Below are 13,083 nucleotides of genomic sequence, written 5' to 3' on the forward strand. Positions count from 1 at the left end.
CTCTCGTGCTTATAAATATGAATGAAAAAAATCTTGCTTGTGTTCAATACAGTCCTTAGTTATCTTAAAGAGTAAGACATTTAAGATGGTTGAACTTGTAGATGTCTTCAAAAAAGGTAAAAGTTCCACATAGCATCATCACTTTAAGTGCTTCATCAGTCATTCAGAAATGCTCAAATATAGGGTTGGTGAATGTTCTTGGAACTGAAATATGGTACCAATGAAATAACTCGAGGGCATGTGAGAAATTCTGTATTGCTATATATTTCACTTTCGAAACCATCGCTTAGATTTTTATAAATTTTAGGATAAGGAAAAAGAAATTTAGACCTCAATGAGTGAAACTAAAAGTGCAAAATCTTATACTTTGTTGCATTTCTGCTATTAGGAATTTACAATTTCTCATCAATAAATAGAATTTAGAAACACAAAAGCAAGTCCATCTCCTCCTTGCACAAAAGCAAGTCTAGATATTACACATAATCCTATTTGAAATGTAAAAAGACAAAAAAAGGAGGAAGGTTTATTCTACCAAAAAAAAAACCCAAAAACCTGCTAGTCTCTTTTCAAAGCTATTTAATCAAGTTATGAATTTTTGCCAAGAGTTCTACAGTACTATTCAGAATGTAATCTCTAAAAAAGTAATCTTGATCTCATCTCCTGAACCATTGAATTATGGATGTATTTTGATGAATGTTAAAGTATAAATGAGCTATTTAAAAACTGAAAGATACAATCACTCTTGATGATACCTTAGTGAATGAAAGACCACTGAGTAAATGCCAGTGAATGTAAGAGTTTTCCAATTCTAATTGTGATAATCCTCCTTCCTGAGGTGTTTACAATGTATATATACAAACTTCATTCACCTTTATTTGAAAGATTATTTATACTTTCTTATTGGTTTTCATAGCAAGAGAAATTGGGTGATATCTGCTTCTCCCTTCGCTATGTACCTACTGCTGGCAAGCTGACTGTTGTCATTCTGGAGGCAAAGAACCTGAAGAAGATGGATGTGGGTGGCTTGTCTGGTAAGTCTGTGATGTTTATTGTGGGTTTTTTAATGCAATTTCATCATGGACACCAAATGCATAGCACACATGCCACGGCGCCCCACTCCTTCATTGGTGACAGTTCTTTCCTCTCGGAGCCTGAAAGCACTCTCCAAATTCATCCCAACACAGAGCCCCAGGAAGTTGCTCTCAATTTATCAGAACTGGCAGAGAAAATGAAACTTATTTTCCTGCTTCATAGCCCAAATATCAATTATCTTATAGCACTGAAAGCTAAAAATGTTTGCTTATCTTTTGAAAGGTGACATCTATGACCAATTATAATTTCATTCAGTTTTTTTGCTTTTGATTTTTGGTGGAAATTCATTTATGATGTGAAAAATAGTTTTTTATCTGAGATGTATCAGGTATTAGTTAAGTGTTTATATTTAATAAGCAAAGACAAATATTAGGTAAATTTATCAAATATAGCCTAATGTAGCTTTTAATAATACTATTTTATTAAATATTCAGTATTTCAAATATATGTGAACAGTAAAATATGAGGGTAAATACTCATGGTAATATATTTATTCTCTATACCTTATGTTGGTAATGGAGAGACTTTGAGATTTAAAATTCTGTACAACCCAATTTTAGTTTTCAAAGAAGTAAACTCTTGCTCAAAAGAAAAGTCAACTAAAGGACTTATCATTTCCACAGCTGAACACCATTGCTTTTATTTTCTTCTCTGTAATTAAATCAATTATATATTTTCTAATAACTTAAAATGTGGAAGAATTTTCTTGATATGGCACAGGGTCATCATAGATGAACTATGGTTGTCACTGTTTGTGGCTATGGAATTAGAACATTACTGGTTATCCAGTGCTTTCTCTAATAAAAATATTGCAAACTTCAAAAGGTCACCCTCACGGAGCATGGTGATTTTATATTCTAAAGCAAAACAGCTAAAATATGCTAAAGTGAAGGTTCCATGTACTGAACCACTAATTTGTCAGCCAAATACTCCTGGTGCCTAAATTTACTTCTCTTCATAAATAAGTCACCCAGGAAATCTGCACTACTTCTTTCATGTCACTGAGACCCCTTTTAAAAACTTACTGCTTTCATTGCTTTAAATTTGCTTTGTTCATACCATTAGGCAATGAGCAGTTTCTTTAAGAAATGTAGAGTATTTATTGTGCCAAAGGTGCAAAATATACGCAGACACATATGTGTGTGTCTATACACATCCACCTTGTCCTGGTTCTGTCCAATAAAAAGGCCTATAAACAGATTGACCCAGTAGCCATGGGCATCCCTAGAACCAGAGATAGTTTGAAATACAGTTTCTCACTAGAAGAACATGGAGTTTACTGGCTATGTGGTAGATCCTAGATGTGGCACAGAAGGCATTCAAGATAAGCCTAGAACATCTCATCATAACAGAAAGCAAGGAAGCCTCATGTCAATAGGCTTAGGAGTCACTTTGCAGTGACTTCCACTGGCCAAAGATGTGATCATTTGAGCATCAGTCATGGAATAAATACAGTATATCTGAACCTGAAAACAAAAGAGGATACTCTTTTGTTTTGAATTTATGTGCAGAGAAACTTTTAGGCACAAGAATATTTCACTCCCAGAGTTCTACTTAGTATCCTAAAGTTGGACTTCAGACCCCTTTGACCTTTCCACTTCCTTTGGTTCAATAGCCATGTATCATCATATAGTTCGTCTGTATCTTCTCTCACACATTTCTGCTCAGACTCCTGTGCCAACCGCCTCCTCACTCACCTGTATGTCATGCTCCCCTGAACTTCCTCCCAATTCACCTTACACCCTTCAGAGTTCTAGAAACAGCTCTACCATGAAGCCAAGAAAACATTAGGGTCTCTTATCTGTTGTCTTCTTCCAAGGCCCTAGAAATGAGTTCCCGTGGTCATAGATAGATCCTGATGTAGACAGATGTTGCATATTTGTTAATCACAGTTTGTGCCTCTTGATACTCTGACTCCTATCTTCCATCTCGTTTGTTATCTAGCAGCATCAGAGATGCTAAGGCACTTTTGAGGTTTAGTTAAGGAAAGTTGGGTCTAGCCAGACATATTTGTGTGGCTTGCAGTCAAACCCATGTGTAGCTGGGTTATTGCTGGGTATCGAGTGATGGAAGAGACCCTGGCATGACTCATACCACACATAGTGCTAACTCAACATCGTGACATGAGCGGGGCAAGGCCAGAGGTCATATCTGATTCAGTCTTCCTAACTTGATAAAAAAAGAAGATATATATTCTTCTTTCAAATGATGAACTGCAGTTGCTGAAAACAGTTAACTGAAACCAAAGTGGGCTGTTTTGCCAGGGTTTACAATTATATTAGCTTCAGTACCCACTCATCCCAGTTCCATCCCTAAATTTGAATTACCTGAAATTATTTTGTTGAACTGTTAAATATTAAATTAAGGATATTTAAAGGCTAAATACCCTTGAAGAGTCCTAATCATATGGGCTTCCTGCTGTCTGTAAAATTATCACAGTCACTTAGGTCTGCATAATAGATACATCCAGACTATGCCCCACCATATTTTTGTATTTTAACCAAGTTGACCAGCACACTGAACAGGATGTAATCTGCTGCCTGCACTCTTTGTTTAAGTCATGCCCTTCACTTGGAATTCTCTTCCATCCACCAGGGTCTAGATAAATCCTAACCATTCTTCAGGCCCCGCTTAAGTCTTATTTCCTCCATCCATTGAATAACTATGTATTGTTTCCCTACTTTATATTAGGCATTATTCTGAAACTGGGTTTACATCAGTGGCCAAAATAACCAAAGGGCCCTGCCCTCAGGCACCTTATATTGTAATGTGGGGAAACAAACAGGAAGCCAATAAATACGAAAGGCACATGGTACGCCAAGAGATGATAAGTGCTACGAAGAAAGCAAAGCAGAGATGTAGGATGATGGATGCTGGGGAGAAGTTTTAAATGGGGTGGTCAGAGAAAGTCCCATGAGTAGCTAACCTTTTGGCAATGACCTGGGAGAGGTGATGAAGTGAGCCCAAGGGTTGCCTGGGAGAGACAGCAATTTAGCCAGAGGGATTCCATGAAGCCTTTTTTGATCCATCCTAAAAGAATAAATCTTTCTCTTTCTTAAATGCCAGTACTTTGTTTACGTCCTTCAAACTTCACACTTCTCTCACTAGACTGTGATCTGTATTTATATATCCCACCATGCCCGCACCAAGCTAAGCTGAATGAATAATGAATTATTTAGAAAGGAGTTATGGCCTGAAAAAACAAGTCTTGCATTTCAAATTTGTTTAACCTACTTACCATTAAAATAACTTTAAGTACTTGGATGGTCTGTCTCAAAGTTAGTTGACCTACCGAGGAGACCAAAATTATATAATGAGGTCATTTCAGGTAATTTGAATGCCAAAACACATTTGTTGGAAATGGCTAGTAAATTAGAACCAAAATGGGTTTTTTGCCAGTGTTTAAATCACAGTCTCCCACTGTTAGCAATTTGACATTGGACAAGTAATTCAGCTTTCTAAGCCTCAGTTGCATTATCTGTAAAGCTGGAATAATAAGAGAATTGTGTTTATGAGGTTATTGTGAGAAATAAATGAAAGCACAACAGAGTGCTCACTAAATATTATTGTAATTGTTTCTATTAAGAATGTTATAAAACCTTGGGCTAAATATGCAAAATGTGAAACCAACCAGTGGACAGTTAAATCAATGGCTTGATTCACTGGGGGAAAAAATGTTTGATGGGATAATTACATTTTATGAAACATCAACAGAAAATTGGATTAAAGATTTCCTGAGCATGGCCCCGCCCATCAGAACAAGATCCAGTTTCCTCCTCAGTCAGTCTCTCCCACCAGGAAGCTTCTGTAAGCCTCTTATCCTTCTCCATCAGAGGGCAGACAGAATGAAACCCACAATCACAGAAAACTAACCAATCTGATCACACGGACCACAGCCTTGTCTAACTCAGTGAAACTATGAGCCATGCCGTGTAGGGCCACCCAAGATGGACAGGTCAAGGTGGAGAGTTCTGACAAAACGTGGTCCACTGGAGAAGGGAATGGCAAACCACTTCAGTATTCTTGCCTTGAGAACCCCAGGAACAGTATGAAAAGGCAAAGAGATAGGACACTGAAAGATGAATGCCCCAAGTCAGGAGGTGCCCAATATACTACTGGAGATCAGTGGAGAAATAACTACAGAAAGAATGAAGAGATGGAGCCAAAGCCAAAACAACACCAGTTGTGGATGTGACCGGTGATGGAAGTAAAGTCCAATGCTGTAAAGAGCAACATTGCATAGGAACCTGGAATGATAGGTCCATGAATCAAGGCAAATTGGAATTGGTCAAACAGGAGATGGCAAGAGTGAACGTTGACATTTTAGGAATCAGTGAACTAAAACGGAATGGAATGGGTGAATTTAACTCAGATGACCATTATATCTACTTCTGTGGGCAAGAATCCCTTAGAAGAAATGTAGTAGCCATCATAGTCAACAAAAGAGTCCGAAATGCAGTACTTGGATGCAATCTCAAAAATGACAGAATGATGTCTGTTCATTCCAAGGCAAACCATTCATAGCACAGTAATCCAAGTCTATGCCCTGACCAGCAATGCTGAAGAAGCTGAAATTGAATGGTTCTATGAAGACCTACAAGATCTTCTAGAACTAATAACCAAAAAAAAAGATGTCCTTTTCATTATAGGGGACTGGAATGCAAAAGTAGGAAGTCAAGAGATACTTGGAGTAACAGACAAATTTGGCCTTGGAGTACAGAATGAAGCAGGGCAAAGGCTACTACAGTTTTGCCAAGAGAACACACTGATTATAGCAAACAACCTCTTCCAACAAAACAAGAGAAGACTCTACACATGGACATCACCAGATGGTCAATACTGAAATCAGATTGATTATATTCTTTGCAGCCAAAGATGGAGAAGCTCTACACAGTCAGCAAAAACAAAACCAGGATCTGACTGTAGCTCAGATCATGAACTCTTCATTGACAAAATCAGACATAATTTGAAGAATGTAGGGAAAACCACTAGACCATTCAGGTATGACCTAAATCAAATCCCTTATGATTATACAGTAGAAGTGACAAATAGATTCAAGGGATTAGATGATAGACAGAGTGCCTGAAGAACTATGGACAGAGGTTCATGGCATTGTACAGGAGACAGGGATCAGGACCATCCTCAAGAAAAAGAAATGCAAAAAGCAAAATGGCTGTCTGAGGAGGCCTTACAGACAGCTGTGAAAAGAAGAGAAGTGAGAGCAAAGGAGAAAAGGAAAGATATACCCATTTGAATGCAGAGTTCCAAAGAATAGCAAAGAGAGATAAGAAAGCCTTCCTCAGTGATCAGTGCAAAGAAATAAAGGAAAACAATAGAATGGGAAAGACTAGAGATATCTTCAAGAAAATGAGAAATACCAAGGGAATATTTCATGCAAAGATGGGCACAATAAAGGACAGAAATGGTATGGACCTATCAGAAGCAGAAGAAATTAAGAAGAGGTGGCAAGAATACACAGAAAAACTATAGCAAAAAATCGTCACAACCCAGAAAATCACGATGGTGTGATCACTCACCTAGAGCCATACATCCTGGAATGTGAAGTCAAGTGGGCCTTAGGAAGCATCACTACAAACAATGCTTTTGGAGGTGATGGAATTCCAGTTGAGCTATTTCAAATCCTAAAAGATGATGCTGTGAAAGTGCTGCACTCAATATGCCAGCAAATTTGGAAACCTCAGCAGTGGCCACAGGACTTGAAAAGGTCAGTTTCATTCCAGTCCCTAAGAAAGGCAGTGCCAAAGAATGCTCAAAATACCGCACAATTGCATTCATCTCACAAGCTAGTAAAGTCAGGCTCAAAATTCTCCAAGCCAGGCTTCAACAGTACATGAACCATGAACTTCCAGATGTTCAAGCTGGTTTTAGAAAAGGCAGAGGAACCAGAGACCAAATTGCCAACATCTGTTAGATCATCAAAAAAGCAAGAGAGTTCCAGAAAAATATCTACTTCTGCTTTAGTGACTATGCCAAAGCCTTTGATTGTGTGGACCACAACAAATTGTGGAAAATTCTTCAAAAGATGGGAATACCAGACCACCTGACCTGCCTCTTGAGAAATCTGTATGCAGGTCAGGAAGCAACAGTTAGAACTGGACATGGAATAACAGACTGGTTCCAAATTGGGAAAGGAGTATGTCAAGGCTGTATATTGTCACCATGCTTATTTAACTTATATGCAGAGTACATCATGAGAAACACTGGGCTGGATGAAACACAAGCTGGAATCAAGACTATTGGGTGAAATATCAGTAATCTCAGTGATGCAGATGACACCACCCTTGTAGCAGAAATGGAAGAAGACCTAAAGAGCCTCTTAGGGAAAGTGAAAGAGGAGAGTGAAAAAGTTGGCTTAAAACTCAGTATTGGAACATATGTAAACCCACGGCTGATTCATGTCAATGTATGGCAAAAAATACTACAATAGTGTAAAGTAATTAGCCCCCAACTAAAATAAATAAATTTATTTGAAAAAAAAAAAAAACAAACCTCAGTATTCAGAAAACTAAGATCATGGCATCTGGTCCCATCACTTCCTGGCAAATAGATGGGGAAACAGTGGAAACAGTTACAGACTTTATTTTCTTGGACTCCAAAATCAATGTCAATGCAGATGGTGACTGCAGCCATGAAATTAAAAGACACTTGCTCCCTGGAAGAAAAGTTATGACCAACCTAGACAGTTTATTGAAAAGCAGAGACACTACTTTGCCAACAAAGGTCTGTCTAGTGAAAGCTATGGTTTTTCCAGTAGTCATGTATGGATGTGAGAGTTGGACTATAAAGAAAGCTGAGCGCCGAAGAACGATCCTTTTGAACTGTGGTGTTGGTGAAGACTCTTGAGAGTCCCTTGGACTGCAAGGAGATCCAACCAGTCCATCCTAAAGGAAATCAGTCCTGAATATTCATTGGAAGGACTGATGCTGAAGCTGAAACTCCAAGACTTTGACCACCTGATGCGAAGAACTGACTCATTGGAAAAGACCCTGATGCTGGGAAAGATTGAAGGCGGAAGAAGGGGACAACAGAGGAAGAGATGGTTGGATGGCATCATCGACTAGAGAGGCATGAGTTTGAGTAAACTCCATGAGTTGGTGATGGACAGGGAGGCCTGGCGTGCTGCAGTCCATGGGGTTGCAAAGAGTCGGACACAACTGAGTGACTGAACTGAACTGAATGAAATGGACACATTATTATTTAATGAGCCATTCCCTTACTTTATGTTGTTTCTGTTTTGGTCTACTATAAATAAGAATGCAATTAACATCTTTATACTTATAGTTAAAAGTTACTGATGTATAATTGACATATGATGATAAATGACATAGAGCATATTTTTAAAAAGTGATAGGATTGGCTGGACAGTTCAAACAAAAAGATATTAGTAGACCCATGTTTACCAAGACCCAATATCAGATTAAGACTAGGTATGGAATTAAATATTGAAAAATTAAGAAGGAGAAACATTTTAAAAATAATTTCATACTTTCTTCAACATAGTTAGCTTCTTTCTCTTTTACTGTGCTAATTCAAAATATATTGCTCAAAGATTCTGCTTCCATCATATACCCAATATAGCTAGCAATGCAAATCCCAACTCCTACTTTACAGTCACAAATTTCATTGGACCATTCACATATCTACAGTAGAGGCTTGAACCTGGATGCTTTCTATTCCAACTCTCAAGTATTTGTAAGCAACAGCAGGAGTTTCTGAATCTAACTATTTGTATTGAAATATTAAGTCTTTCAGGCTGCAAGGCTGTTCTTCAGGAGCAAACTAGTACAATAGGAAATGAGTAGTTTTTGTGTACTGTACTTGGGAGGGGGGATAAATCAAGGCTTCTGTTAGTAATCATATCTTAATATACATCTGCACCCTTCAAACGTTTTCTTTTTGTGAAAATTGAGGTAGGAATATGAAGGGTGCCCTAGTCCATTCAGGCTGCTCTAACAGAATACCATAACATGAGTATCTCTTAAACAGGTACTTCTCACAGTTCTGGAGGCTGAGACTTCTAGGATTAAGGTGTCCACAGGTTCTATGCCTGCTGAGAATCTCCTTCATGGTTCATACATGGATGTTTTTTGTGTCCTCACAGGTAGAAGGAGTGCATCTCTTTGGGGTCTCTCTTATAAAGCCACTAATCTCATCCATGAGGGCTTGAGCCTCAAGATCTAATCAATTCACAAAGGTCCCACTTCCAAATACCATCACACTGGGGACTCTGTTCCAATGTATGATTTTTAGGGGGACATTAATAGTCTATAGCATAGAGGTCTAAGAGATTGAAAGCATCAGAAGAGTTGAGAATTCCTAAAGGTGTCAGGTCCTCTTTCTCCATTTTTTTTCTTTTATATCCAAATTTCTACCTGTGTAGATTCACAAGTTAGAAATAACTAGATACCTTGCTCCTAATCTTGGCCCTGGTTGTTATTATACAATTACTCTTCCAAGGTTCGGTTGTTTTGATTTTGTGTGTGTGTGTGTGTTTTCTAGTCATCCCCAGAATGAGAGTTCCAAGTACAGCTTTAATGAGGAATATCAAAACTTTAAATTCAGTTTGGGCTTTATATCACAAGTTAAACAAAATTTTGAGTTTTCCAATGAGTACCTAACTGTTTCAAGAAGGAAATACAAAAATTTCTGAATCAGCAAGATGGAAGTGATAAGTTTTTAAGTCTACTATATTAGAGAGAAGTTCTCATTTTTAACTTGAATCTGAAAATTGTTTTTGAGTGTCAAGAACTCATTATCACATAGTTATAGAACACTTTTCTAATTTTGAAAACTTTTTCTTACTTGGGCTTCCCTGAGCTCAGTTGGTAAAGAATCCGCCTGAAATGCAGAAGACCCCAGTTCCATTCCTGGGTTGGGAAGATCTGCTGGAGAAGGGATAGGCTACCCACTCCAGTATTCTTGGGCTTCCCTTGTGACTCAGCTGGTGAAGAATCTGCCTGCAGTGTGGGAGACCTGGGTTCGATCCTTGGGTTGGAAATATCCCCTGGAGAAGGGAAAGGCTACCCACTCCCGTATTCTGGCCTGGAGAATTCCATGGACTGTATAGTCCATGGGGTCACAAAGAGTCAGACATGACTGAGCGACTTTCACTTCACTTTTCTTACTTGTTTTTCTCATGTGGTCCTCAAGATAGACCTGCAAGTTGTTATAAAGGTAATATTCTCAGAAACTTGAAGCTTAGAGACACTAGATAATGTACATAAATCATCTTGCTCCACATCTAGCGCATAGGTGGCATTCGATACTGGCCATTCCTTTTGTCATTACTGACATTCAAAGTCACACAATTTGTGATGATAGAGCTAGGACTGAAGTCTAGGTCATACAATTCCAACATAGAAAATCTCAAAAACTGTTCCATTTCCCTCTTGCCCTTAAAGTAAGACAGAATTATTCTGAAATTTTTCTAAGTTTTTGTACTGCTAGGAACCATGGCAAGCAGACCAAGGTAAAAATTTGCAGCCCAGCCCATTCATATAGTTTGTGTTCACGTAAATTGTGAAGAGAACATCAGAAATATGCCAACTATTGGCAGCAAGAGGGTGCAGGGAAAACATCTGAAGGACTGAAACCATATGCACCTATTGCAGCAGTCTGCTGAAGGTCAGGATGCTGAAGAGGTGATTACAAAGTGCAGTCAGTTCAGAGATAACTTGAGGACTGGTTGGAAAGAGTGTGGTGGAAACTTGTTCTCTTTTTAAAACTTTTTTATTGAAATGCAGTTATTTACAGTGTTGTTAACTGCAAATGTTGTTAATGTTAATTTCTGCTGTATAGCAAAGTGATTCAGTTGTATCTGTTGTGTGTATATACACACACACACATTCTTTTTCATATTCCTTTCCATTATGGTTCATCTCTGGATATTTAACATATTATAGCTCCCCGTGCTACACAATAGGACCTCATTGTCTATCCATCCTATATATAATAGCTTACATCTGCTAACCTCAACCTCCCACTCCATCCTTACCCACCCCCTGTCCCCCTTGCCAAACACGAATCTGGTCTCTATGTCTATGAGTCTATTTCTGTTTTGTAGATAAGTTCATTCGTGCTATATTTCAGATTCCACATATGTGATATCACATGGTTCTTGTCTTTTTCTGACTTACGTCATTCAGTATGATAATCTCTAGTTGCATCCACGTTGCTGCAAATGGCATTATTTCCTTCTTTTTATGGCTGAGTAGTATTCCATTATAGATGTGTACCACACCTTCATTATCCATTCATCTGTCAGTGGACATTTAGATTGTTTCCACATCTTGGCTATTGTGAACAGAAACTGCTCCCTCTTACATTTTTTCTCCCTTTCACTTTTCACCACAAGTTCCACCCCCAGTCTTCTTCCTGCTGGTCCCCAGAACTGTCTTATCACTAGGGAATGTATACTGTGAAAAGCAAACAGTAGGACTACAGGAGAGGTCCCCAAAGCATCTTAAGTCCCAAAAGAAGGGGCGATGGATTTAACAAATGGCACCAACTATTTGAGGGAGATGATGGGAGAGGGAGAAAAAGAGGTGCATGGGAGTAAAGGAGTCACCATTAGGTACGGCAGACTGATGCCTAAACCAGTATGATTTACTCTGCTTCCCCAGCCATGCCACACACACACACACACACACACACACACCTTGCCTTCCTTCAAAATGTAATTTTTTTTAATTGTCATCGATTTATCTTCTCGTTTCTACTGTTCTAGAAACAGAATAATTTATATCCTTAAAGTTATCTAGGAAAGAGCAACTCACCCACCCTTGGGGAACCACTAGACTCCATGTAGAAACCATGAATGAACACAGGCCCGTTATTCTTTCAAGTACTATTCATCAAGATGTGTTATTCTACCTACATCAGAATCACCCAAGGTACATGTTAAATTTTAAGATTTCCCAGATGACGTCAGACCACACTATAATTGACTATCAATGAGTGGGAATCTGAAGATGGTATTTGAAAATTCCTCCATGTTATTCTTATGCATCTTAATAGGAAAATATACTTTATAGGGAATGTATAGAGTTAGCTGAAGCTAGGGTGGAAATCATATTGCAACATATATAAATATTTGAAATCAACACATTGTACACTTTAAACTTACAATGTTTGTCAATTATTTCACAAGTCTTTGTTAAAAAAATAGAAAAAGAAAAATGTGTTATAGATGCTTAGATTCTACATCATAATTTCAGCTGAGGTCCAGGTCAGCCAAATTCCAAGTTAGAATTTTCATTAGTGATACAGAATACACCCCTTGCCCCATCCACTGGAATTTCAAACAAAAAAGTCCTACATTTTTTTAACTAGCTCAGTATCCTCTTCCCTAAAAATACCTTGCCCACATATCCAAGTTATTGTCTTTTCTTCAATTTTTTCCAACTGGAAACAAATGCAGTAGGTTGTTCCTTTATACATTCATGACCACCACTCTTATCTGTCTTTCCACTGGTATTGAAAGCATGACAAAGAAAACCACTTCAAATTCAATTGATTTGGACTGAAAGACACTAGGCTGGGAGCTGAGCCAACAAATAAAGTGGCAAAAACTTATTTGAGCCAAGTAGATAGGGATATGCAAATTAATTGGCCATGATATCAGGGTCAAGCAATACTATGCATAAACTGGCATCTTATTGAGCTAACAAGATAGGAATGTACATATTAAGTTAGTCACGATGTCAGAAGGCTTCATCCTAATTTTAGACTTGAATGTTACAATATAAAATTCTGTGACACTTTGAAAGGCTTAATTACAACGTGGATAAAATAGTCTGAATCCCTAAGATGTGAACAAACTGATCTGTGAAAGAAATGACAAATCTTTAAACTGGATCATCCAAAAATGTGAGACCCAGCCACATTTACCACCGAACACAGAGAGATGCTATGCCTGAAGGACTAACTGATTTGGATGAAGTGAGAAGAGCAGATGTGAGATGTGGGCTA

General features: G+C 38.2%; 1 protein-coding gene across 3 annotated transcripts in view; it reads left to right on the top strand.

Annotated features, from left to right (window-relative positions):
- Positions 1 to 13,083, top strand: part of SYT1 (synaptotagmin 1) — a 607,838-nt gene that overhangs the window by 505,702 nt on the left and 89,053 nt on the right. For all 3 annotated transcript variants that reach the window (XM_081593169.1, XM_081593170.1, XM_081593172.1), the window contains one exon: positions 914 to 1,031. In XM_081593169.1, coding sequence (XP_081449295.1) covers positions 914 to 1,031 — 118 coding nt within the window. The remainder of the gene's footprint in view (positions 1 to 913; positions 1,032 to 13,083) is intronic.

The sequence above is a fragment of the Giraffa tippelskirchi genome, chromosome 4 (genome assembly GCF_054371585.1).
Source record: "Giraffa tippelskirchi isolate mGirTip1 chromosome 4, T2T-mGirTip1v1.2.pri, whole genome shotgun sequence".
In the NCBI taxonomy this organism is placed as follows: Eukaryota; Metazoa; Chordata; class Mammalia; order Artiodactyla; family Giraffidae; genus Giraffa; species Giraffa tippelskirchi.